This window comes from Gallus gallus, chromosome 14 (genome assembly GCF_016699485.2).
Source record: "Gallus gallus isolate bGalGal1 chromosome 14, bGalGal1.mat.broiler.GRCg7b, whole genome shotgun sequence".
Lineage (NCBI taxonomy): Eukaryota > Metazoa > Chordata > Aves > Galliformes > Phasianidae > Gallus > Gallus gallus.
This window is the reverse complement of record NC_052545.1, coordinates 4,735,177-4,762,525: the sequence shown is the minus strand read 5'-3', so window position 1 is coordinate 4,762,525 and position 27,349 is coordinate 4,735,177. Positions and strand designations below refer to the sequence as shown.

Genomic DNA, 27,349 nt, shown 5'->3' with positions numbered 1-27,349 from the left:
GCCTCCCCTTTGCCACCGTGTTTTGGGGTGCATGCAGGAGACGCGGGTGCAGCTGTAACGCATGCAGTGGTTTCTGCAGCAAAGCCTTAACATGCCATCCATCCCTTTGAACCAATTCGCGGGAAGAGTTGGACTTTGCCCTGAATCTCACTGACTGTGACAGCTCCGTGCGATGTGAAGGTTTAAAAGAAGATACCCGGGCACAGAAGAACCCTTCAGACGGTGCTGGGGAACATCAGACTGTGCGAAGGAGGGGCTCATGGTGTCAGAATGAAGCGCTGACATAGAAACAGCGGGGCTGCATATTCTGACACAGCACCAGAGATCACCACGGCCAAAAAGCACTTGGGGGATTTAAGCCACCAAAGAGCAGGGAGGCATCAAGAGTGTGACTAACAGGATTAGGCAACTGCTGAGTCGGGAATGAAAAGATTTTGTCTGACAGCAATGATTCAACTTAGCAGATCCAAAATATTTCGTCTTCCCATTACTATTCCCTAGTGGGCTGTGTTGTCCTTATTGCGTGGAAAGGGCAAATGGATTGTGGAGAGCCAGTGGTTGGGTGAAGGCCACCGAGTGAGCAGAGGAACAGAATTCCTTATCACAGGGGTGTATGTAACAGTAATCATGACACTGAAAAGGGAAAACGTGACGTTTTAAGTGGTAAGAGTATGTTTTACTTACCGCAACGAATGGGATTTCACTGTACTTTTCTGACTGAGCTGTGAGATGTGTTTGTCTTTGAACGATGAGCAAAACGTTTTGCTCTTGCTCACAGACTGTCACAGGCCGCCGGGCAGCCCCAGCTCAGCACAGCACACCTGGGCTCCTCCAGGGATGAAAAACACATCTGTGCTTATACAAACCGAATTAACACCACTGCTACCTGGCACCAGGGGTTAGGGTTCTGTCCCCTGGTATCCAGGAGTGCTATTTACACGTCATCAGAGAGCGGTCACTCAGTTGAGCCACTGCAAAAGGGACAGCAGTGCTCTGAGGGTATCTTTAAGGGCCATTCCAACCAAAGCCGTTCAGTGAGAGGCAGCAGATCTGCCGTGACCGCGCACATCACAGCCGCAGGTGTTCAACGGACGTTCCGCTGACAGAAGGGGCTCACGGCGCGGGCTCGTGCTGAGGGGCTGCGCTGAGCCCTGCGCTCTGCGGCCCTGCACCACCTGCGGCCCCACCACGGACACACCAGGACGCTGCCAAGCACAGAGCGAGCGTGACGGAGGCAGCGGGCCCGCCGCTGAGGAGCGCCTCCGCGGCCCCGGTGTCACGCGGTGACACAGGAGGGGCAGTGACGCCACCACAACGTCACCCGGCCGCCCGGCGGCCCTGCTGAGTCACGACTTCTCGCGCTAAGATGGCCTCCTGCGTCCAGAGTGGGCGCGGGGGCGGTGCTTCCGGCCGGGCAGCGGTTACCTCGGCAACCGCGGCGGGCGGGGGGGGAGAGGCTTCTGCTCTCGCGAGACGGCGGAAATGACGCACGGCGGCGGTCGTCGCGCGACTCCCGCAGAGGCCGCTGATTGGCTGGTGGCGGCGGCGCCCGTGGTGGAGCCTCCTTCCCGCTTCCCTCCGCCGCTCCCGGCCCGCGCCGCCCCTTCCCTCCCTCCCCCCTCACAGCCGCCCGCCCCGCCCCTCCCGTAGCGCGCGCGGCCGCGCCGCCAGCCGCCAAGATGGCGTCGGCGCTGGAGCAGTTCGTTAACAGCGTCCGGCAGCTCTCGGCCCAAGGTGACCGTCGGGTGCGAACCACGGGCGGGGCTGAGCGGGGAGCGGCGGCTGGTGCAGCCCGCCGGGCCCCGTGCGTCTGTGGGGAGCGGGCTGGGGCCTGGATCTCTCGTGGCTTTTTCTCGGGTGGTGGTTGGGCCCTGTGGTGTGGAGCTCTGTCTCTCTGAGCGTGCCGGGAGCTCTCCTTGTGGCTCCGGTGAGGCCTTCATTCACCGTCGAGGGGTCCCGGGAAGGCTTCAGGCCCACGAGGAGCTGCTGGGATGGAGCGTGAGCCTCGGGAAGGAGAGGGGGCTGGGAAATGGGGGGGCTTCGCGGAAGTGGTGCAGAGACTGAGGTGGGGGGGGAGGGGGGCATTAATACGTTTCAGAAGTGCTGGCTCCTGTGAGTGAGAGTTCTGCCTTTCCGATCTGGGGCTCTGAGGGTCTGTCAGTGCTGCTGGGATATCTGCCGTACCTCGAGAGAAAAGGGTAGAGGCCTGGGGCTGCCTCAGAGTTGTTACACAATGCCCAGAAAGCATTTTAATATCTCTACGTAAACTGTTTCAGTTTTATTGTCAAACTTTTCATTACGCCGCGTGCGGGTATGGTGTTTTGTACTCCTTCAACTTTCTGTGAGGATGTTCCCTAAGAACTTCTTTACTGTGAGGGTGGCAGAGCACTGGAACAGGCTGCCCAGAGAGGTGGTGGAGTTTCCTGTAGATATTCAGACCCCACCTGGACAGGGGGGTTGAAGTGTGGGGTCCCCAGAGGTTCCTCCCAGTCCCTACAATTCTGTGGATGTTTGCACTCTGTAAGTGATCAGAAGTTCATGCTTTTCTCTGTGACCCTCAGGCTTTATCTCTGGCAGTTACTTTTGGGTGGGGTGCAGATTCTGTCATGCTTTGGTTTAATTTACTAAATTTGTAGTATTTTTACTGAGGATAACAGATGCTGGAGACAGCTTGTACCTATGCAAGATGCACGTACTTAGCAGACTACAGAAGCTTTTTTGTATGATTAAGTTTAGCTGGGGAATTCTTATGTTGTTCTGAAGGTGAACACTATTCTAGGGGGAAACTGGCTGCCTTCATGGAAGTTCTCCCACTGGAGACTAGCCAGATAGGTACTGTCTGTGAGGAGTAAGTGCAGGCACCACAGACTGCAGTGGGAGAAGCACGTGTACTTGTGTTCCCTGGCTGTCAGTGCTAAACTGCATGGGGGGATGACATAGATGGACATGTAGTGAGGCCTTGTGTGGGTCTTCCACTTGTATGCTGTTAATGTTTAGCATGTTTGGGGTTTGTTGTTTTTTTTTTTTTTTTCCTTTGTGGTTTTGGTTCTTGTTTGTTTGTTTTTTATGAGGGGGAGGATGCTAGGTGATGGCTATAGAACGGGAGGATTTGTCTGTTGGGGAGGACATCAGAACTAACTTTTTGCAGTGCTCGAATACCATTACCAAATATGATTTTACAGGCCCTGTTTCTTTCCGTGCTTATCTTGGGAGTTTTAAATCTGGATGGACAGAGATTTTATGAGGGTGGCTGTGTGGGGATCCTGGTCTGTGGTCCCACGTATGGACCTTTTGGTCCCTCTTTTTACTTCAGTGTTAACATTTCGTTGGTAAGGCTCTCCAGGTTTCCTCTTTGTTTCAAAGGGAAAGGCCAGGAAATTTGAGAATGGTGTTAATCTCCATGAATGGGAGCACTATTCTTCACTTCATGAAGACTTCTGTAAGGGTGAAAGGACTTGTGCTTTTTTTCCTCTAATCAACAAGGATTGAACACTGAAACAATCCTCTGCTTCAGAAAGATGTAGTTTTAATTTCAGTAGTTTTGAAGGAGGGGAAAAAAAAGGGTTTTGAAAGCAGTTTGTTATAATGAAGAGGGAAGTCCCTGCTTTATTTGTAAGGGCTTACCACACCTTCCTAATTCAAAATGGTCACGTTTCATGTTGTGTTTATAGTTCACAATGAATAGAACAATGTTGTAGTAATAATTATATGAAGTAAAGTTAAGAACAGATCTTAAAAATCCTGTTATTGGAGGTGTTTAGTTGCAGGGTTTTTGAAATTAATAATGAGCAGACCAGAAAAGTGAATAAGGCACTTGAGAAATGCTAAGGAGCAAGCCTTGGTACTGAGATGTTGTATTATTATTGTGGAAAGGGGAGGGTACTGTTCTTGGTAGATATGTTTTCCATTTTAACAACTAGAAGGCACAAGTGTAGGTAAATTCTATTCATAATAGAGACAATTTGGCATCGTAGTAAACTTGCCAGAGTCTTGGAGGCTTGGCTCAAGCAGAGCTTGGTGTTACTATGAGGTCCTGAAGCCCTCTATAATGAGGTGGGCTGATGCTGCTGCTCGTGTTCTGTGGGTTTCCTTTACTGTCCCAAGGGTCAGAAGCTTATCTGTCACCTTATTTTTTGAGGGCTGGTTCCTAACGTACTGCAGAGCAGTGAATTGCCTGGTGATACTACTTTTTCTTGATTTATTTATTTGTTTATTTTAAGTCTAGGGAATGTATACATAGTTGTAATGAAGCATGGGAATGCGTGTGTGCTTTCTAACTGGAGTCTGACAAGGATGCTTTTTATTTCAGGGCAAATGACCCAGCTTTGTGAGCTGATCAATAAAAGCGGAGAACTGCTAGCAAAAAACCTCTCCCATCTGGATACAGTGCTTGGTGCCCTGGATGTGCAGGAACACTCATTAGGAGTACTTGCTGTCTTGTAAGTGTGACTTTCTTTTAATTATGCATTCTAGCATCAAAACTTCAAGCTACATGCAGATTTGCCAACCAGACATATGTATCTTCAGTCTGTTGTAGAATAGTGCTTAGTTTCCTTTGGTGATATATCTTTTATTAGAAGAAATGTTAAATCAAATTTATGCTCTCAGCAGACAAAAAAAAAATCTGGAGCCTGTAAAATATCGTTACTGCCAAATGGTGATGTTGGAGGTTTGTTTTCCTTAAGGCTGTATCTGTTTCTCTGTTTATTCCTGTATGAGTGTTTTTACCTTCAGCAAAATAGTATAGAACTTTTAATTGGCAGGACATGAGTGAACCAAACTTAAGCATGAAGCCATGTGCAGAGTTCTCAGTGCACTCAGATAGCTTAATCACAACTCATAGGAGAAGCACTGTGGAACTCTATGGCTTGTAGGGTGCCGAGGAACCAGCAGGGATGGAGAGAAACTGAAAGTGAAGAGGAGGAGCTCTTAGCAAGGCATACAAGTCTAATCATTTAATAGTTGAGAAATCCATGACTCATTCAAGCAGGTGTCTGGAGAAGTTATGTGGTTTAGTATAAAAACTTCACTGTTAGCTATTTATTGTGATTGTAATTGTAACAGATAAGGTGATCTTTGTTGGCCATAGTTAGTTCCAAACTAGTTTTTCACCAGGTTCGTAGCAGGACTTTGCGCTGATAGTGTGTTTCCAAGTGCTGTGCAGCTCCTGGGGAAATGATATGCCATCTGTCATGGTTACTTTGGCACTTCTTGCAAGCAGCTACCTGTATTTGCAGAGACTGATGAAGATAAAACTTTTTTTTCTTTAATTAATCTCTAAATGTTATGTGCTAAACTTTTTTTTTTATCTTGTGTTAGGTTTGTGAAGTTTTCTATGCCCAGCATCCCCGACTTCGAAACATTATTCTCACAGGTGCAGCTCTTCATCAGTACTTGTAATGGGGAACACATTAGATATGCAACAGACACTTGTAAGTTAATTCAGCAATATATCAAATATATTGATATAGTTTGGTATTATTGATTTTTCTTTTTTTTACTGAATTCTTTTGTTTGTTTGTTTGTTTGTTTTCTCTGTTTAGTTGCTGGCCTGTGCCACCAGTTAACAAATGCCCTTGTGGAGAGAAAACAGGTGAGCAAGTATCATCTAGTACAAATACGGAACCTACGAAGCCAGGCTCTTAAGGGGGACATTACTTGCTTCATAAAGATTTACTGCTCACTTCATGCAAAGTATTTTTGTGTGGCTCCTTATGTATGTTAAGTCTACTGAGCAGTAATGAACCTAAAAGATTTTAAAACTTCTTTAAGGAAAATCTAAGTTAAAATTTGGGGAGAAGTTAGCTGAAAACATGCTCTCACACACAAACCAGGAAATCGGGTGTTACCAGCTATGTTATTCATATGTTGTCTGCATGTGAGCAGGGGGGAGCTGCAAAAACTAACAGAGCCAATGAATCAGAGATATATTTCAGTGTTACTCTCACCAGTCTTACGCAGTGTTCTTAATGAAATGCCTTAAAATGTAGGGGACGTTGTTTTTAGGGAGAAGATATTGAAAATGCCCTGGAAAAGTAACTTATATCTACCTTGAAATAAGAGATCAAATCTGGACTAAGTGAAGTGAAGCAGGAGCCTTGCCTTTATTTGCTAGGAATTTAGATGGAATCATGGGGTCAAGAAAAGGTTTACTCAGTACAGTGTACTGTTTTCTTGGTGAAATGTCTTTGTGGAGCAGAATTGGTGACTTTGTTTAGTTTATCAGGAGAAGTTATATACCATAGGCTCATTTTATTTTTGGAGTGATTGCAATATCCTACAAAAAGGGAACCACAAGTTAATTATTACTTAACGGAACCTGTCAATTAGTGTTATTTTTCATTTGTAAGTGTCAACATAAGATCCAATGTGCTGCCATCTATGAGAAATTATCTGAAAGAGATGTAATTTCTGACAGCCCCTGCGAGGAATTAGCATTCTCAGACAAGCCATAGACAAGATGCAGATGAACACAAACCAGCTGACCTCAATACATGCAGATCTCTGCCAGGTAAGGGGAACACTTTATTCTGAGAGTGAAAGCTTGTAAAGTACCTATAGCTGTTTGAGAAATGCACATTCACATATTGCAGTGTAAAGAAATCTTTTAATTGTGGCTTTGGGTTTTGTGATTTTGTTTTTTTCTACTTTTCCAGTAGTCAGTAATATGGTATGCTGAAATAAAACTCCCTTCTCTTCCTTTTAAATGTTCAGCACATGTCCCCAGGTCTTTAGTTTTGTTCATGACTTCTGAAAGTCCTTCTCTCTGGGCTGGAAGTCATGCACAGCTTCTCTTAGACAGTGTAAGTGTACTGGCCAAATACTGTTTGCTCAAGTTTGACAAAAGGCATGCTTGTCTCCTTGTCTTTGGCCTGGATTTGCACTTCTGTCTCATTCTTGGCTCCTGGGACCTAGAGTTGGACGAGAATGTTTAGTGCAATATTTAATGCTGCCAGCACAGTAGTTTGGAAGGCCTGAAGTCTCAGGCTGCTTTGTCGGTTAGTCTAATTTCTTTCAGAATCAAATAATTTACAAAAGTTCCCAATCTGTTTGGTTTTTGTGTTTTTTCATATACCGCAATGCAATATATAATATGTGTTATGCCTCTACTGTGACATACACTGCTTTTTAACTCTCAGAAGAGTGAGGCATATTAAATACTACTAAATGAACTGTATTTCAATGTCATCTTCGTGGTTATTTGAAGTAGCTAATTTATTAAAAGCTTGATTTGTTTTCTTGTAGCTCTGTTTGTTAGCAAAATGCTTTAAACCTGCCCTCCCATATCTAGATGTGGACATGATGGATATTTGTAAAGAAAATGGGGCATATGATGCAAAGCACTTTTTATGTTATTACTACTATGGTGGGATGATATACACTGGGCTAAAGAACTTTGAAAGAGCACTCTACTTCTATGAACAGGTAACTTTAATTAAAACTGATCAGTCTGAATTGTGGTGAATTGAAAAGCGAAAGTGGCACATGTAATGCCACTGAGATAATGAGTCATCTTTGAATTGCCACGAAGGGCAGAATAGAAAGCTAAAGTAGCAGTCTGATTATTTTCATCCTTAACCTTTAGGAAGCAATTCTATTAATAGATCTGTGCTTCTGTTCATCATTCATGTTGGTTTAGCTTTTGTATGTGTGTACTATAACTGTGTAAAAACTGATTGGGGTTAATTTTCATTTATCAGCTGTATCCTAAAGAGTATAGACTAAATGATACTCTTGGTGTACAGAGTGAAGTAACAAACTGAATTTAGAAGTGTTATCTTCTTAGAAAGTCACAGCCAAGCAACTAATGCACCATAAAGCTATGCAACTCAAAGGTTGATGTTAAATTTATCTCACTATAAATATTTTCAAGTGCCCACTTATTGCTGCTCACATAGAAACAGGCAGGTGTTCAGAACTGTGTATTTTCAAAGAGCACAGTGGCTTTGCTTCTGACCTTTGCTAATTTTTTGATGGAAGTTACGCTTTATGCCTATTATAATAATATCTGCTTTACTTCTATGAAAGAAGAGAAAATGACAGAATTCAGAAAACCCAGTAAAGAAAAACTTTGTCAAATGTGCAGAATGAAATGGTGTAGCATTTTTGTGTAAGCAAGGGTGAGCTGTTGAGTAGCAGTATTGGAGTGAACTAAAATCCCTTCTTGCTGTTCTGTAAGCCTCTTCCATCACGGTTAAATAAGAGGTTGCATGATATCTGTGTGAAATCTTTCTAAGGATGTGTGCAAATTCAACTTTCACAGGAACCATATTATCATTCCTTGTAAAAAAAAATGGCCACTGGTGATTTACAGTACAACTTCAGATACATATCAAAAAAAGAAATTTTGCTTTGATCTTAACAGGGTTTTTTTAAGTTAGGCTCTACTGTAATATATGATGTTTTAAGTAGTTCATATAGAACTTACTGTACTTTTAGGATGTTTTTAGATAATTACTTTTGATACAAGTTAAGCTGTAACTCTCAAAAGTGAATCTAATATGTCACTGCATCCTTTGTGCACACAGTTTTAAACTGAGATGTTGTTAATGGAGCTACTGCATTTTACTAATGTGAATATTAAACTTGTTTCATTCTTTTTCTCTTGCTTAGGCAATAACTACTCCAGCCATGGCAGTTAGTCATATTATGTTGGAATCATATAAAAAGTATATTCTAGTTTCTTTGATACTACTTGGCAAAGTTCAACAGCTACCAAAATATACTTCCCAGATAGTTGGTAGGTTCATTAAGGTAAGTCTTGCAAAAGCAGCTAAATCATAGAACAATGCATATGGATAATAAAAACTGTATTGCAAGCATTTTTCTACCCTCATTTGATGATGCTGTTTAATGTTGCACATTCTTGTTTTTCTAGTCTACTGCGGCTAAAGATTATCTGGCAATTTTTGCATCTATTACAAATGGTATTCATATTGGAAATAAAGATCTTTATACTTTTTTATTTTAAAAAAAGAAAGTCTTTTGAGGTGAATAGGACTCTGTAATAACCAATATTCTCTTCACTGATATTGCACATCCTTTGATAACCTTTTACTGTAGAACTCAAAGATAGGTGGACAAGTTTCACTTGGCATTCAATATGCAATTCAGTATGAATATATGATTCTGTGTTGAATCACAGCATGGACAATGGGATCAGGGCCGACAGTGTCTTAGAGATTAGAACAAATATTATGAATGAACTGTGAATGCTATGCTACTGAACTTTAGACTCAGCTTTCTTCATCTGATAGTCAACCAACAGCTCCCTTTCTGCTTTTTTTTTTAATAGCTAAGACTGTCATATGCCAGTCCTTGAACAGTGCTTATTATGTCTTACATTACTTTAGTACGGATTGACTGGACAAGGATCTGTTGTTTCCCTACAGACCTGCATGGGCATCATCTATATTTTGAGAGGCACTTGAGCTACTTTAATTTCCTTTTGCCTGCATGGCTTCTTATGTTGAAGTAGTGACTTGAATTTGTAAGGCTGGTTGAGCTCCATGTTCTTTAAGAAAAGTTCTCATTTTTCCAATTGCAGCCCCTTAGCAATGCTTACCATGAATTAGCGCAAGTTTATTCTACCAATAAACCCTCGGAGCTTCGAAATCTGGTGAACAAACACAGTGAAACATTCACAAGGGATAACAATATGGGGCTGGTTAAGCAATGCTTGTCATCTCTCTACAAAAAGAATATTCAGAGGCTAACCAAGGTAAGATGTGTAAGATGTGTAGGTTGGAATGTATTCAAATAAGTGCAAAATGAGAATGTAATCGTGTCATAGTGAAATGGCTAAAACAGATTCATGTGTCTGAAATACCATTATGCTTTAAGATGCTTTATGTAGAAAACCAGTTCAATTAGTTACTTGAGCATTAGTGAAAAGGTAGTTCAATAAGTGTCTATCAGAGGGGATTGGGTACTGCCATGGATGGTGGTATCCAGGTATATATCTGCCTACCTGCTTCCTTTTTTGCACAGAAGCTTCCAAACCTTCGTATCTGTGGCAATACACTGATCTAAGTCAATGGTTTTGCTACTGTGAATGAGAGAGCTTAGCCTACGGTCACTTAATACGTAATCACAAAAGTCGTGAATGCTAATAACCCATAATCTCCATCTTTGTTCAAAAATAGGAAACATGAACTTTATAGATTACTTCATTAGATGAGAATGAGTGAATAACATGGATTTTGGAAGTGTCAGGTAAAAGAAAACGCAGAAGTAATGTAATGATCTGGTCCTTAGCTGAAGATATGATTAAACTTTAAAAGAGATCGGGGAAAGCTCTCTTCTTAAGCTCAAACAATAGTTGCTGCAGTAGAAGTAACTTTGCATGTAGTGCAATATATGCAATTCTTGACAGAAATTCAAGGGGTAGACAGTTGCCTTATTTAGGTTTGAATATGGGGTGAGAGGTTGGACATGATCACAACTCCTAAGGGACAGAAAGAGATTGCAGAAATGAAGTAACGACTCCATGAGTTTGGCCTGCATTCATGCACAGTATTACAGAGCCTTTGGAGTAAGAACTGACTCTGCTCTCCTGGTGCTTTTCTAAGTAACAGCTATGTGTTCTGCTTGTTTCATCCCATCCAACTTCAAAAATAAGACTGTGTTGTTAGGCCGTGAAGGATTGGCAGGATAAGTTCTTAGTGTATAATTTCAGTGGCTTGGTGTTTTCTAAATTTCAGACATTTTTAACATTGTCATTACAAGACATGGCAAGTCGAGTGCAGTTGTCGGGGCCCCAAGAAGCAGAAAAGTACGTCCTCCACATGGTAAGATTTGCAACTTGACTAAACTGTCCAAATTTAAGTATTGATCCAGTGAAAGACTGTCTTGTTTGGCAGTGTGTGTTTGATTGGCTGAGGAATGGTTCTGTTTCATGTTGAATGAAATCCGGCAAGGAGTTGTAGATACCTGAAATTCTGTTCTTGGTGATACTTTATTTTAAACTCTCATTTCAGATAGAAGATGGTGAAATCTTTGCAAGTATTAATCAGAAGGATGGTATGGTCTGTTTCCATGATAATCCTGAGAAGTATAACAATCCAGCTATGCTTCATAACATTGATCAGGAGGTAAATCTTCAAGATTTTTTTTAATGCTTCTGGAATTGCTACTGAATAACCTCAGTTTGTAATCAGCTGCTGGGAGAAGTCAGTGTAGGTAACTTACACGTAGGGAAGGAGAACTGTGAGTTGTTACTATTTCACAGTACCAGAACTTAAAAGTTTTAGTTTGATAGTAATTAGCTATGACCTTCCTGCTTTATCTTCTCTACAGCTTGAGACATTTCAGTAGACCGACCGCTTAATGTTGATAAGGGAATAAAAAGTGATGTGATGCTTTCATTTGGGAGATGAGGGCAAAGAGCATTTTGACATGGGATTTTTGTGATGGCAAATGTTACTAGTTCTCCATAGCACAGCCATGAAGTATCTTGAAGATCATTTACAAGCTGGACAAAGCAATCAGCTTGGTATGTTTTGCTGTTGTTCCTTTGTTTTTAAGATGCTGAAATGTATAGAGCTTGATGAACGACTGAAAGCCATGGATCAAGAGATCACTGTGAACCCTCAGTTTGTGCAGAAGGTAATTGATTTAACATTTTGTCATAACATTCAAGAAATTGAGTGGAATGAGTACGTTGTACTGAATGTTTGTATTTATAGTGCTAGTAATTATACCTTAGTGTAACGTGCATAAACATCATGCTTTAAAATAAAAAGGAAGTGCATGTTGTTTCATATCCACTTCATTTCCATCCATGTTAACTTCAAAGGAAAGTCTGTCTCAAAGGTAATTATTCAGACCTGTTTTTGAAGAAATAACTCTTTATCTTGCAGAGTATGGGCTCTCAAGAAGATGACTCAGGGACCAAACCATCCAGTTATTCCTGAAATTAATGTTGCTCACTACTCCGCTTTCAAGTAAAAGCTTAAGAGAATCACGCCTGGAATAGGGCATTGAGGAGTTCCATGAAGAGAGCAGAGAGAACTGAGCTTTGCTTTTCACCTGGACATTGAGAAAATAAAAGAACACCCTCTCAGTACTGTATAATTTCAGAAATATTCTCCGCAAAGAAAAAGGAAATCTCAAAAGAAACTTAAAAGTCTGTTGTGGATTTATTTATCTTCAGATTAACATCGTTAATGCATTAAATAATCTACCTTTTGTTTTAAAGGTTTTGAATGTTGCTGTGTTTCTGTAGCAGTCCTTTTTCCTCCTCTGCAGGAAAAAAACAAGTGTTATTCAGGGAAGAATGCGAACTAGCATTGGTTCATTTACAAGATAATTACTGGTTCATTTTGTATTTAAATTTGGCTCAAAGTGCAGATACCATGTATGGTGGGGGGAGAGGGGTGGAGCTTAAGTAAAATTCTCTACATCATAATTTGCATATACTTAGTGTAGTTGGCTGCTGTCTCAAATGATGAAATAAGAACCATGTTCTTCTCGAAAGGTATTAACAAGTCCTCGGTAGGTGACTTTGTTGAAAAGTAGAAGTTACTTTAGGGAAACATACATGAGAGCTATTTATGATTTTAGACTTCTGGTACAAAATACTTCCTAATAATGTTTGCTCTTGGATCAAATTTACTAGGCCTAAACAAGGATAATTGGAAGACCTGGGTGTTCTGGACGATGCTGGATATGAAGTTCTTCACACTGAAAGAAGTTTAAATTTTTGTTCCTATACAATCAGCATGAAGGTATTCAACACGCTACTGTTTTTCTGTGGTGGAAATCAGTTCTAAGTGAAGGCCGTGCTATAGATCCTTTCTTTGTTTCTAAATACGATTCTTCATGATGGAATTCTATACAACTCATAAAAAACAATGTTATTTGGAACTAACTTGTCGAACTGGCATCTAGTTATTAATTCACTATTTCAAACAAAAAGATTTTTGTTGGATTCTTTAAGGGTTTCACTTAAATCAATGGGATTTTTATTTTTCTGTAGCTCTCATGTATCTGAAGATTCTGACTGTTCAAACACCTTTGAGATGCTTCACATCAGTGCAAATCTCCTACTATCAGGCATACGTAAACTTGTCATCAAGGCAGAATGTGTGAAGCTCAGCATCTACTGCTTCCTGCTTAAACATCTGAATAGGAGCTGCTTGCTGCTGCTAACCTGCCAGCTTTTGTCAGGTGTCAAAGTGGGAGCTAAGCATTTCTGGCTCTTGCCCTGTTAAACTTGTCTGTATTGAGGTCACCCGTGGTTGAAAATAACCCATTTGTGCTTCCAGTGCAGATACAGAACTGTTGGGGTTTTCATTTAAAACTGCTCTCTTAATTCTAGCAGAGCCTCTGTGGCAGTGGTATGCTTTCTAGAAGACGACTGTGCTCAGGGTTGTTCTCTAGGTGGCAAATGCAGTTTTTAAAAGCATAAAATAGCAATTTAGTAGTGAACACAGCATAAGTCCATAGTGTTAGTTGTTCACCATTCAGAATTTGTGCTTCCTATCAGTGACTTCCATATTTAAAGGCAAATTTTACACCTAAGCTCGCCTTACTGGTCCTGTAATTAAATATATTTATGATTTTAATGTGGTTTTTTTTTTTTCCCCTAGTTAATCCTGCAGTGATTTCAGTTCTGAAAATGCTTATGCAACTTTTTGCTCTGGTACTGTAGAAGTGTTAAATACGTGATGAGCCGTGCTTTGGGCTCAGGCACAAAGCTGGGGTATGGAAATGTTTACAATTGTGTGCAGTAGAACACTGCAAATGACTAATCCCAAACTGCCACGTAAACAAAAATGGTGATGGCTCACCTTTCATGGCCAAAGGCTCATCTGCCAGGAGAAGAATGTATGCAGAATGCTTTCGTGAAGCCTGAGAAGAACCAGAAATGTTCTCTCTGCAGTGGCTGAGCTTTGTATTGCTGGTTCCTATTAGTAAGCATGGACATTCTGCTGAGAGCTGGTGAATGGCTTTAGATCTGTGGAATTACAAGCAGATTAATAGACGCACCTGGCGAATAGCAGCTGTGTTTCCTTTGTTTCTTTTCCTACCGTAGATAAAATAAATCTATACTGCACATCAAAAGGGATGGTAGACAGATCTATGTATTTTCAAATGATATATTACACTATTTTTCTTAATCAGTTTTTTAAGGAGGCACATCCTTAGTTGCTGGTGGAAAATTTGAAGTCAGGTCCTGCCTGTAGGAAGTATTCACCAAAAGTGCTTTGGGGAAGGGCTTTTAAGTAATGGTTTGATTAAATGCCTAAGGTCTAGCATCTGCATGTCTTGAGATACTGTTGAAATTAAGTCAGATTTGTAATGAAGAAGCTCCTTCAAGCCTTGGAACTAATTGCATGGGCTATGGTGAGCTGAGACGCTTTGAGAACACTTGAGCTTTCTGGTTTTAATTTGTATTTATTGCAAGGAAGGACTCTTGATCAAACGTAAGAACACTGTGTGCTGTGCTTCTCTGAACTTAAGACTCAGAAGGCCTGTGGCTAGTTCCTCCATTGTGCATGGCCAGAAGATGTGCTCACGAAATCCTGAGTGCATGCTGGATATCTTAACTCATAGTTTCATGCATCATAATTTGCCAAGAGAGAAAGTAGAGCTCTGAAGGGAGCCCTAGACTTGCAACTACAGTTCGTAGCCACAGGAGGGGGGTCTGGTTCAGTCACGCTTAGCTGGTAATAAAATGATGTGGAGGTTTTTTGTTCCTTTTTAAAGAAAAAAGGCTAGAATCTGTGTACAAGCACCCCTACTATTTTTGTGCCACATAGGAGCCCTAGTTACTGACCTTTGCTAACACACCTGTAGTGCTGCCATCGCACCACGTGCTTCTGCATAACTCAGGTTGCCTCCTCCTAGGCAACTTCCCACCTCTACTTGACTGTACAACTGCAACCCGTTGTGTGTGTTGTCATAGGTGATCTGTGTAACTTAGGAAATGTTTTCTGCATGGCCACACCAGCTGAGGAGGTTAGTCCTGAGAAGTTGTTTAAATGTACTATTGGAAAATAAAGATAACAAACGAGCCATTCTTAGTTTGTCTTAAATGGTTGGCCGGAAAGAATGAGATAGTAGGGCTTCTGTATTTGCATTTTTCTTTAGGTTTTTCTTGGGAGGGGGGGGGGGGGGTCTTTTGTTCTTGTTGGTTCTCAGGACGTGGTTGTGGCTGGCAGCAGGAGGCTGCTAGGTGTCCATGTCCAGCACTGCCTGTGCTCAGGAACTGCTCTGGTGGCTTCTCAGGGCTCTCAATGAGTAGAACTAGCAGTTTCATTTTGTGCCCGCAGTCTGTCTTCTTGGAAAGTGCTGCTGTGGGCCCTTGGCCAGCCCTGGCTCTGGGGTTGGATGGACTTTGGATCAGATGGACTTCGGATCAGACATTTGCAGCACATGGGCGCTTTTCTTCAGAGCTGATCTTTGTGTTGCGAGCACCATCTGAGCTGCTGAGCGTTGTCTTCTTCAGCAGGTCAAGTCTGCAGTCCATACGTGGCTGCCGGTGCCCAGAGGTGTGCTGTGTTGTTAGCAGCACTGGTGGCTGCTGCTCCTCAGGGTTTAACTGCCCTGCAGTGTTACAAGATGTGCTTTGTTGTAATGTTTAGGCCTAAAGGCCTTTAGGACTTGGAGTCTGAAACGCAGTAGAGATCAACCTCAGTGTAAAAAGGCTGGCAGAGAAATCCAGCAGTTGCTTATCTTGAGGCTGGAAAGCACGACATTCCAAGCTGAGGGTCTGCTCTGTCCTCTTCCAGACCCTGAGCCCCCGCGGCGCCGCTGGAGCTGCTCAGCGGAGGACCAACATCGTGGCACGGTGTTACTTTTAACTCAGGTGAGGTGCCTGCTCCCTTCCTTGGATCTGGAGCTACCTGTGTAGCTGCTGATAACGGCAGAAGGACGCTAGTCCTCTAGTTGCCCGAGTTTTGTGCTCTCAGAAGGAGACATTGACGGAATGAGGGCGCTGCGCCCCAGCGCGGGGCTGAGCGCACTGCGCAGGCGCACGGCCGGGCCGCCCCGGCCCTTCCCGGCCGCTTTCCCGGTGGCTGACGGTCACGTGACCGCGCCGCGGGCCGCACCACTTGGCGGGCGCTGGGGGGGAAGGGGACAGCCCCGCTCTGCCCGCGGCGCCCGGCGGGGAGCACAGGCGGCGGCCCGGACCGGGCCCCGGAGGTTGAACGTTAGCGTCTGCTGTATCGTGCCCGACGGTAGTTTGGGGCACGGCGAGGGAAGGAAGGCGGGCCTTCGGGAGCTTCTCGTCTCACCCCCCCCCCGCTCTCCGAGCAGTGACTGTGCCCAGCCCCGTGACAGGGCGGCTGCGGGCCGCAGTCATTGCCGCTCCCGTAGGGGGGGAGGAGGGCACTGAGAGCCCTCAGCGGGCGGCGGGCGGTTCGTCTGCATCCGACGGGCAGCTGCTTCCTCGTCCCGATCTCTTTCTATCCTCATCCCGCTCTTCGCCGCTCCTTGACGGCGGGTGAGCAGCGGGGACCTGCCTGCCCTGCTCTCCACCCACCCCCCGCGGCCCCGTGGGATGGTACGGGCCGGCGGTCAGCGTGTGTCAGCTGCCCGCAGCCACGGGACGGGCCGGGGCGGGGAGCCCGGAGCCGCGGTGAGCGGGCGGGGGAGCGGAGCAGGGGGCGAGCAGGGCCTGGGCTGGGCTGGGCTGGGCCGGGCCTGAGGGAACTGGGCGCTGAGCGGGGCCGAGCCCGGCTGTGCGGCAAGCAACCTGGGGGCCGGGGGTGGGCACGCAGCGCCTGGCTGGGCCTGTAGGCCTCTAGCGTTAGGAGGAGGGGGAAGAGGAGAGGTTTAGGTTAGATACGAGCGGGAAAATCCTTCACTCAGAGCGCAGTGAGGCGCTGGCACCGCTCCCAGAGCGGTGGGTGCCCATCCCTGGGGGTGCCCCGGGCCCTGAGCAGCATGAGCTGGGAGGGCAGGCGGCCCACGGCAGGGGTGGGGCTGGATGAGCTTTGAGGTCCCTTCTCACCTTTGCCGTTCCATCAGTTTGGCCAAGGCACACTTGCATGGAGGGCTTTAAGGATGGCTGAGCACAGAAGCATCGGTACTGCCCAGTCCCATCCCAGCGTAGTCTGAGGTGTCCACGTGCCGGGTGATTGTCTTGCTCTGGGCCTGTCCTGTCAAGGCCTGAGGTATTAGCACGTCCCAGGGTGGAATTGTGCTGGACACTCTGGCTGAGCAGCTCTTGAAAGGACATAAATCAGCATTCACACCCAGCAGGCCCAGGGGGTGTTCCAATAGCCGTTCTTTTGCCAGTTTGTATTGATGTTATGTGTTTTTTCACTCATCTGCAGGAGACCCCGACGGATGTGCTGAGCTCTCGCTATGAATGCTATCGTTGCCCTCTGCCATTTTTGTGAGCTCCATGGTCCCCGCACCCTCTTTTGCACTGAGGTTCTACATTCACCGCTTCCTCAAGGTGCGAGCAGCGGGGATATCTCTGGGCAGAATGAGCAAGCGGAAGAGGAGGAAGGCGGCATCCAGATGAGCAGCAGGATCCGCTCGCACAGCCCCGCTGAAGGTGCCAGTGCTGACTCCAGCAGCCCAGGGCCAAAGAAGTCAGATATGTGCGAGGCAAGTGTGAATACCTGTACACAGACCATCGGTGTTTCTTTGCTTGACTAAAGAGCTCTTGGATTCTCTGATTCAAATTGCTTTGTTTATGGTGAAGGAAAAACACACTTGAACTACTCCTATGCTTTCATATGACTGACAGTACTAAAAAAGTCCTTATAAACTGAAGTGACCCATAACAGAAATTGAAGGAACTGTTATTAAGCAAGCAGACTTTGGTGAGATTCTTTGTTGAGGTCTTTTTAAGCCCTTAGTGTGTGATTTTCATGTGTCTGAGAAATGCTTCCCTCAACCTTCAAGGGTTTCTGCTTCATTAGACCGTTAATCAGTTTCTAACACTGATTAATAGTAATCTTTAGCAGCAATGTCAAACAGGGAACAGGAAAAAAAACCTCAAAGCTATTAAGATGGTAGAGGAAATCTATGTTCTCAGTTGTTCCTTTGTGTGGCTACTATTAGCACTTGATCTGAGCTACTTGTTATTTACTTTTCTTTAGGTTATGGCCAGTGCTTTTGTTGGCCAGTTGGCTTCATAGGTGCTGTTAACTGACTTGTACTGCTTGCAGAGCCATCACCATCAAATTCACAATCAAATTCAGATTGCACAGAGTGCAGTTTGAGGATCTGAGTTCAAATGCTGATCCTGACTCAAATTGCTTGCGTTCTGAATACTTGAGTTTATGTTTGTTTGTGTAAATAATGCTACCCTACATTTTGAAGGGAAGATGCAGAGGCAGTTGGAAACCTCAGACATCTGCGTGTTCATTTATGCTTGGATTTGCTTTTCTGTCTTCAGGGTTGCCGCTCTCTTGCAGGAGGACATCCTGGATTTGTCAGCCATGACAAGGAGACTTCGATCAAGTATGTCAGTCACCAACACCCAAACCATCCCCAGCTGTTCAGCATTGTGCGCCAGGCCTGCGTTCGCAGTCTGAGTTGTGAGGTAACTCTCTAGGAGTACAGGAAGGAATCCTGTTTAGGGCCTTACACACTGCTTCAAATCCAACATGCTGCTTTGCTGATCTTAGCTGCACTGTACAAGCTGGAAGAAGGAGGGAATGGAGGTGGAAAGAAAGATGTGGAAGTCTGTTTGTTCTGGGATTGGTGGGAGTTTTTAAGGATGATCTTTGATAACCCTGGGGATGCTTTCCTCGACTTCTGAGATGTAAAAGTTCTCTTATTTTCAATCTTGTGCATTTATTGTTGGCTGTTTCTTGTTTGTGTGCTTTTAATATAAACTGATAAATTGTGTAAAAATGTTGGTATCTGTTGCTTTGTATTGAGAAATAATTGGTCTTCGTAAACTGCTAACATTCTGCATCTCATATAAGTGAGGGGAGAGCCTTACAGGCTAGTGTTTGTGTGCCAGGATCAGCAATTTCTCCAGTGTTGTATCTGAATTGAGCGAAATCTGTAAAATAAAATTAAATTGAAGGCTTTATTATGTTTGTAGAGGTCTGCTTGACCACAGGTTTTGGATAGCAGCCTTAAAAAAAGCTTGTTCTATTCATCAGATGTCTGTTAAATAGCAGCAAGTAAGCTTTATCAAACAGTTCATTATTCTTCCAGCTGAGCTTCTTTGGTCTGTATGTCCCTCCCATTCAGGTCTGCCCAGGACGTGAAGGGCCTATATTTTTTGGAGATGAACAGCACGGTTTTGTGTTCAGCCACACCTTCTTTATCAAAGACAGCCTGGCCCGAGGTTTCCAGCGCTGGTACAGCATCATCACTATCATGATGGACCGGATTTACCTCATCAACTCATGGCCTTTCTTGTTGGGAAAAATCAGAGGCATCATCGATGAGCTTCAGGGCAAAGCACTTAAGGTGGGTCAGTGAGTGAGTCCTTTTCGCTCACAGTTAATACAGCATTGTGGTAGTTTTTTGCATCTTAATCCAAAAGCTGCTCTGGCTTAATGTAACCAGGTTGGTCTTTAAGGTTGACACAAGGAATAAAAGGGCAGCGTGTATCTGGGTGTACAGGAGAGAGGGGACAGGCCACCTTTGTCCTTTTAAGCCATTTGTGATGTTTTTTAGACTCCAAACTGCCACACGATAGCTCTGTTAGCATTTAAGTACCCAAAGTAGTGAAGGACAAAGTTCTGGGAGCGGATGTGTTATGTAATGGTAATGTTAATCAATCTCAGAATGAGGTGTTTTTTTCCTTTCCTCCTTATTTACAGTGGATTTGAACGACTGTGTTTGATGCACCCTTTTCACGAGTGGGTGTTCCTTAGCGTTTTGGTGATTTTAGTTTTCTGTCAGCATTTTATAAGGCCGTTGAGCTGTCCTCCTTCTGTGCTGCAGGTGTTTGAAGCAGAGCAGTTTGGGTGCCCTCAGCGTGCCCAGCGGATGAACACGGCGTTCACCCCCTTCCTGCACCAGCGCAACGGCAATGCAGCCCGCTCCTTAACATCACTGACCAATGATGAGAACCTGTGGGCATGTTTGCACACTTCCTTTGCTTGGTAAGGCCACTTGTGATTCCAGCTTCTAGAACTCCTTCACAAAGAAAACATTGCCTTTTTTTTTTGAAAGGGTGGAAATGTTTGGGTTGTTTCTCTTGATGTAGTAAGGTGGACTTTGCTAAGTAGTCTCTGAATTGGAAGAAGCTAAGCACAGAAGGCCTCATGATGGCTTTAAGACAAAAGCAGTTCTTGTTGCTGTGAAGTAAAGCTCCTTATGAGACTATTGATGAAAAAACTAAAGTACGAGGAAAAGTAAGGAAAAATGCAAGAAAAGACACTCCCACCCCTCGGTGTGTTTGCTCATCCAAATTCCCTGGAAAGATGCCACAGGGAGGGATGCAGTGCTGGCATGTGACTCGGATGGGGGATAAGTGTATTGCACAAGGTAGTTGCAAAACGGTAGGCCTTTCAGTGTCTGAGCAACTGCAGCTGTAAGATGCACTGGTAGTTAGGATAAAGGAACATGTAGGTGTGTCGATAAGAAACACATATTGGCTAATGGTTGAATATTTTGTTACACCAGATTTCTGTCTAAATTTTGTCACTTAGCAAGCAGGCTTAATAAATGCTGCTTCCACTTGTTTTTCACTGTCTCCAGGCTTCTGAAAGCTTGTGGCAGCCGACTTACAGAGAAACTTCTGGAGGGAGCTCCAACTGAAGACACCCTTGTGCAGATGGAAAAACTTGCAGGTGAGGTCAGAGTTTCCAGAGCTGGAAGATCCTCTAAGAATGCTGTGACTGGTAAAACACCAAAATCTTTTGCCAGCATAGTAAGTGCAACCATCTCCCTTGGACTTCACCTTAATGGTAGCCCTGCAGTAGCTGATGTGCTTTCCCATATGACTGTGACTGCCAGGAATGTGAAATCAAGGCCGTTGGCATTGTAGGCTCTCTGCATGCACTTATGTTGTTTATTGTTTATGTAGGAACATTGCATCATTGTCATTATTGTTCTCTGGCTGGCCTGGCTTTCCCAATTAATCTTTATAGCCAGAAGAATTTGCAGTCAAAATATGGAGTTTTCTTGCTCTTTTTTTCCTACCAAATTTCTAAAATCTTAAATTCTTCTTATATATAATTATTTTATTACTCCATTTAGAATAGAATCTGCAAAACCTACCTAAAAGCTGTGGCAGTGACCCTTAAAGCAAGAACAGAGGATGCACAGCTGGTTGGAGGATGTGATGTTTTGTTCCATAAAAGTTGAACATTCCCTGTTGATCTTCCAATGGTTATTTTATATCTGAGATGCAAAACTTGGTTATACTTTAAGGCTATGACATGAGTGTTTTCAGTTACCGCATTCCAAATGCTTTCTCTCCACATACAGCCAAGAACAGTTATGTGTAGTTTGTGTAGGCACTTCTGATGCAATTCCCAGTCCTAGATAGCAGCAGTTTTAATGAGAAATCAGATTGTTTTTGTCTGTTTGTTTGCTAGACCTCAGAGAAGAGTCAGAAGGCTGGGATGGGTCTGAGGAAGAAGAGAAGCCTTCTTCCCAGCCAGATGTTGCAGAAGGGCAGGAGCTGTCTAAATGCTCTCCTGAAACATCTCTGATGCCGGATTGCAACAGATGGAACGTAGCTCACAGAAGGTTGTCTGTCTTCCGCTCTCTCAGGCATATGAGACAGGTAAGAGAGGAACACATTGACTTTGACTTCACAAGCTAATAACTTCTCATTCTTCTGATACTGTATTTTGAAAAGGATACGTTTTTTTTCCTGCAGTTTGCATTTGTTTCCTGTTCAAGGCAGTGCCTACATAGCTAGTAACAGTGTTAACTGCATTTCTGAGGTTTGGGCTGTCTCTGAGGTCACGCTCTGCTTGTCCTGAGCCTCTTCCGATCATCTGTCATGTGGATGGGATCATGTGATTTCTCTCAAGTTCTGTACTTCTGTCCTTCCCAAAAGCAATGTCAGTAAATGCAGAGGTTATGCAGCATGTTCAAAGCTAAGTATTGTTTGCTTACAGCAGAAGTGTTTCAGGAAGAAAAAGGGAGCAACAGAACAAAAGGTTCAGTCTGTGTGGACTTAGCTTGTCACCAGTGCTTCCAGTTACTCTGAGGGAGAAGGCTCTGTGCATGAGACCCACAGTTACTTGTACACCAGCTTGTTTTCCTGGATCCTCTTGACAAGTAGCTCCTATGTTTCTGGTCTGCTTTATCTGTCACTTGTTCTCCTTTCTCCTAATTTGGAATGCTAGAAGCTATTAAACTACCCCATATTGCAAGCTTTAGCCACCTTTAGAGGCATATCTAAGAATATTTTTACATCTTTCATGCCTGAATCACTGTTATGAACATAACACAGATCAGAGAAATGGGTGAAAGTTATCACTTAATAGAAGTCACTCAGTCCCATTCCAAACAGACCTGTATCCATCTTGCCAACCCACTGACTTGGCCAGGAGGCAGGCTGATTTGTGTAACCTTGCCAGAGAGCTGAAGGGTTGGAAAGAATGTAGAAATTGAACTATTCTCTTACGGTGCTTAATACTGACTCAGATCATTGGTTAGGCACGTTGGCAAGGTGCTACTTTGCTGCTGTTTATTCTTGAAACTGTAAGAGGAGGTGAAAATTACTTTGTACGAGTCTGACACCTTTAGCACCTGTCAGAGAAATACTTAATCTTGATGCTGGGTTTTGAACTGTTGTCAGTACACACAGCTTGCTAAATTTTCATGTTCATTCCTGCTGTTCAGTTCTAGATGGTTTCCTATTTGACACGTTTTTTACCAGGGCAGCCTGGGCGTTTCACTGACTTTCATAACAAATGCAGTATGGTTTCATTTCAGGTTCTTGGGGCATCGGCGTTCCGCATGCTGGCTTGGCATGTCCTGATGGGGAACCAGGTCATCTGGAAAGCTCGGGACATGGATCTTGTCCAGTCTGCTTTTGATGTGCTACGGGTAGAGACTTTTTCCTTTGTTTCCTGGCTGCTGTTTTTACGTATGTTTAAGTAGTCCAGCTTTCATAATATCCTGCCTCTAATATGTAATCTTGTGGAAAATGTGTTCTAAATTACATGATTTTGAGGGGAGATAAAATCCAACCTTTGGATTTTTTTGGTTGTCCATAGATAGCAACTGCTTAGTCCTTTTTTCAGGCTGAGTGAGATATTTCTGATCCCCCCTCTCCCTTCTGATCAGCAGAATATACGTCAGCAGTCCTCCAAGTCTTGGCTGGTCTTGAAAGTTGGGTAAAAGACTGTGCTTTGCTGATATATATCCAATGGTCCTCTCAGTAAGTTTTCCTTCTTTCTTTAGACCATGCTGCCTGTTGGTTGTGTGCGGATCATCCCCTACAGTGATCAGTACGAAGAAGCATATCGGTGTAACTTCTTAGGGCTTAGCCCACACGTCCAAATCCCATCCCACATACTGTCATCTGGTAAGAACCGGTTGGAGAACCCTCTCCTTTCCCTATCATCTTCTGTTAAAGGACACTAGATAATAATTTTCAATAAAGAATAATCAGATACTCTAAAAATGCTGCACGAATGACAGTCTTTACCACTTCTCTTTCCCATATCCCTTCCTGATCAGCTGTTGAAAGGACTGTCACCATAGCTGACAGTCCTGGTTCCTACTGGACCAAGTGTCGTAAGCTGACAGAACTGTGGTTTTTTTGGAGCACAGTATGTAGCTGTCTTTTAGAATCTGGGCCATTATAGATAATACTGTTTTGGGCTTTTGTTGCTCTAGAGTTTGCAGTCCTTGTGGAAGTTCGTGCTGCTACCCGGTCCACTCTCTACCCAACTCTGCTTGAAGATGAGCAGTCCCTCAACAAGTATGAGTTTGTTGTCACCAGTGGCAGTCCTGTTGCAGCAGATCGAGGTGGGTGCTTTGGACACGGAAGAAATTTGTACCACTGGGAATAAAATAAGAATCCTGACCTTTAACCATTTTTTTTATGCTGTTCATCTGCTGGCCCTTAAGGAAGTCTGAGCAGAAAGCCAGATCACTATAGGACAGGGGCTGAGAATTTACAGCTGTTTAGGTTAGGTCTACTGTGGTCTGTTTAGCACATCAGTGTTTTGCTTATTAATTCTCAGAAATGGGAAACAAATTCTGTAACATGGATTCAGTAGCAATTGTAGGGAAACTCTTTTGAAAACTATGGCAAACACTTTCTGTCCTGAAGTACTTGTGGGTTTATTTTGTCTCTAGTTTAATCTGCTTAACATCTAAGGATGGTGATGTTACTCATCATCTCCCATATTCCACTTGATAGACTGATATGACTGGTCCAGAAGTGGCAGACCTTTCTTTACCTGCTTTGTTCAGTGACTTTGAGCACTTGTAAGTAGATGTGATTCTAGTCAGGTCCACCCATCTCATATTTTCTGGAAGGTTTTTTAGTAGGATGATCTTTATACCCTCTTCAAAGCATGTGAGATGAAGGCAGGCCATGGAGGCCTATACTTTCACCTTCTAGAACAGGTAGATTTCTTCCTGGCTTGAGAAGGAATTTGGCTTGATTAGTTCAGAGATAATGTTCTGTGCTGAAACTGGCTGTGCTGTTATTAATACTTTAGCTTTCTGCATATACAAAGAAACTGTGTTAATGCACCAGGTCAAAGTACTGGTGAAAAATGAGTGCAAACCAGTGCTCTTTAACAGACTAAGAGGTGGATCAAACGTATTCATCTGTAATTCCAGCAGGTACTCGGGCCTAGGCCATAGGATAAATGGGTTAGTCCTTGATATTACTAGTAAAACTGTCAGTTACCACCTATAGATTGCATATCCTCTTTCTCACCGTTTCCCTTCTTTCTGATCTTGCAGTTGGTCCTACAATCTTGAACAAGATCGAAGCTGCTCTGACCAACCAGAACCTTTCTGTAGACGTTGTGGATCAGTGCCTTGTTTGCCTGAAAGAGGAGTGGATGAAGTAAGTAACTGCTCCTGCTGCAGTCAGAGAAATAGCTTTGGTATGAATCCTGGAATGGTTACACCAAAGTACAGGGCAAACTCATAGTCAGATAACTTTTACTTCAGTCTTGAGAGCAGTCAGCTTTACTACTGGGAGATGAGAGTGTCAGAATTCTACCTTGATCCTCTCTTCTTTGGCTTTCAGCAGTTCTTAACCTTTACGCTTCAGTTCTTGCATCTGGAGGTTGTCTACATGACGATACTTGTTGGCCTTATACACATTAGGAGGATTAAGAATGCAAACATATAAGCCTGTCAATGTACCCTGTATTCCAGTGCAGATAATGTGCCAAATAGATGTCATGGTTGTGCCTCCGGGCAGCACGTTTGAAAGATGCAAGTAGTTAGAAAGGAAGACCAAACAGTCATGTGAAATAATTCACAGAATGTTATATGGTTTTGAGAAATTATCTGAAGGCCATATGGGCACTGGATGTGCCTCCCAGGGAGATTCCCAGTTGTCAGAGCTAATTATTTTACTTTTAACAAGGATGAAAAAGAGCAGGATCACAGGTATTACTACTGAAAATGACTGATTCCCCTTCACTCATCTCCCTTTTTCTTCTGCCCTTCTTCCCCCGCTTTGCTTTCTTTGTTTAAAGCTTGAGAATAGTCTCCATGGAATACTGTTAGAGACATTTATTAATGTGTAGTTGCAGTAGGTGCTGAGAGAAGTTACAGTTGGTGCTCATTGCCTGTTTGATGCATACGGGCCAACCGTAATACTGACAGGAGTTTCTCTTTCCTGCAGTAAAGTGAAGGTCCTCTTTAAATTCACCAAAGTGGACAGCAGACCCAAGGAAGATACCCAAAAACTGTTGAGCATTCTGGGAGCTGCAGAGGAGGACAATGTCAAGCTTCTGAAGTTCTGGATGACTGGCCTGAGCAAGACATACAAGTCCCACCTGATGTCAACAGTTCGCAGCCCGACATCCTCGGAGTCTCGGAACTAAAGGGTGCCCAACCTCACTTGCTGCCTTCAGATAATTGCAGGGAACCCCACGTTACCACTGCTGAGCCTGCAGCACGTGCATTAGGAGGATAGTGAAACCTCATCACTGTTCTCATGGTCCTCAAACTAACTTGAAGAGTCACTTGAGTCTTTTCTAATTGCTGTGAGACTGGACTAATAAGTGCTAATAAACACTGCTGCTGTCTGTCCTGAAACTCTAAATCTAGACCTGCACGCTCAAGACTAAAATACAGCGACACTCAAAGAATCAGCGTGAAGTAATTAAAATCCCATGCTGTCATCCTAAAGCATTATGGTGCTTAATCAGTTTTAGATTTCATTGGCGAGACTCAGAGACCTGTGACAGCATCCAGAACTCCTGGGAATGGATGTAGCTAACCTCTCCGAATCTCACGTACAGCTCCTACATGTCTGAGAGACCAAGAACCAAAAATAAGCGATGTCACAGGGTATGGATCACATGTAAATTATTGAAAACCACTCAGATTTAAGAAGAGACTATTTTCTGCTGTAGCAAAAGCCAGGAGTATCCTGTTGGAGTCACGTCACTCCGCTTTTATTTATTTATGTCTTGACTTGAGTCGGTTTCAGCATTTGCTTTGGAAATCCTGTCTGGGAGGGAGAATTGTAATACAACGAGTCTCAAAATGCAGTCTGTGGCCCCTCCAGAGGGCACAATACTTTGTTTTGCCTGTGTTGCAAAACCTCCAAATAATGAAGATTACCTCTCCAGGGTAAGGTCTCTGGTGTGTTCTTTTGTCTTCAGAAATAGTTTTCTAGCTACCTAATTAAGTTAAGCAGATCCAACCTGTAGGTGCTCCCTTCTTCTATAACTCTGTAGTAGCCATTTTGAATGCTTAATAGTTCACGACGACGTTGGTGCAGTTTTTATATGACCCAAACAGCCATTCCTTAACTGCTCTGTAAGGAATGGCTGTTCCTGTTGTGAAGTCATGGCGTTTTCGTCCTGGATCATTCTTGGGAAAACTTGACATTACCACAGGTGTTTGTAATGAGCTACAGGCAGGTTTTACCCAGCTGACCTCCTGCTCTCATTCAGGCAAGAATGGAGCTCAGAGCGGGTGTTCCAACTTGTTACCAGGTCTGTTCTGTATAAAATATGCAGGTTGCTTTTGTCTGGAACATCTGTAAAATGGAGACAGACATTAAATCTCATTAAGAGCTATTTTTGTAAAATGGACAAAGCCTCATTTTGTCTTGATTTAAGTGTGTGTGTGTGTGTGTTGGGGCTGGGGGAAGCTGCAGCTCATTCACAAGTTCCTGCATCTTAGCCTAGATCCTAAGGTGGAGCATTTAGCAGGCCTCTTAACTCTGTGTGTTTGTTACATGTGTGGAGCAACAGCGACTGCTACCTTAATTGAAAATGCTTGGCTGGACGTAACAGGA

The 27,349-nt window shown here is 43.7% G+C and overlaps 2 protein-coding genes across 8 annotated transcripts; both read left to right on the top strand.

Moving 5' to 3' along the window:
* Positions 1-1,669: 1,669 nt before the first annotated feature.
* On the top strand, positions 1,670-12,871 carry COPS3 (COP9 signalosome subunit 3). Of its 3 annotated transcripts, none has more exons than NM_001006163.2 (12): positions 1,670-1,734; positions 4,310-4,439; positions 5,320-5,432; positions 5,544-5,593; positions 6,419-6,511; positions 7,246-7,425; positions 8,614-8,754; positions 9,548-9,721; positions 10,704-10,790; positions 10,980-11,093; positions 11,527-11,607; positions 11,862-12,871. In NM_001006163.2, exons 1-12 carry the CDS (start codon positions 1,680-1,682, stop codon positions 11,913-11,915), a joined length of 1,272 nt encoding a protein of 423 aa, NP_001006163.1. In that variant the 5' UTR covers positions 1,670-1,679; the 3' UTR covers positions 11,916-12,871. The 3 variants fall into 3 exon arrangements, with proteins under 3 accessions (NP_001006163.1, XP_015149660.1, XP_015149661.1); XM_015294174.4 differs by having other exon boundaries at positions 1,670-1,745; positions 11,862-12,198; XM_015294175.4 differs by lacking the exons at positions 1,670-1,734; positions 4,310-4,439 and having other exon boundaries at positions 5,391-5,432; positions 6,351-6,511; positions 11,862-12,198.
* FLCN (folliculin) lies at positions 12,366-27,143 on the top strand. Of its 5 annotated transcripts, XM_040647542.2 has the most exons (13): positions 12,366-12,728; positions 15,738-15,814; positions 17,289-17,568; positions 18,365-18,511; positions 19,174-19,395; positions 19,876-20,036; positions 20,635-20,726; positions 21,477-21,667; positions 22,831-22,944; positions 23,302-23,425; positions 23,740-23,871; positions 24,823-24,928; positions 25,721-27,143. In XM_040647542.2, the coding sequence occupies exons 3-13, from the start codon at positions 17,320-17,322 to the stop codon at positions 25,920-25,922; spliced, it is 1,740 nt and encodes a 579-aa protein (XP_040503476.1). In that variant the 5' UTR covers positions 12,366-12,728; positions 15,738-15,814; positions 17,289-17,319; the 3' UTR covers positions 25,923-27,143. The 5 variants fall into 5 exon arrangements, with proteins under 5 accessions (XP_040503476.1, XP_040503472.1, XP_414807.2 ...); XM_040647538.2 differs by lacking the exons at positions 12,366-12,728; positions 15,738-15,814 and adding an exon at positions 16,314-16,453; XM_414807.8 differs by lacking the exons at positions 12,366-12,728; positions 15,738-15,814 and adding an exon at positions 16,556-16,588.
* The last annotated feature ends 206 nt before the right edge of the window (positions 27,144-27,349 follow it).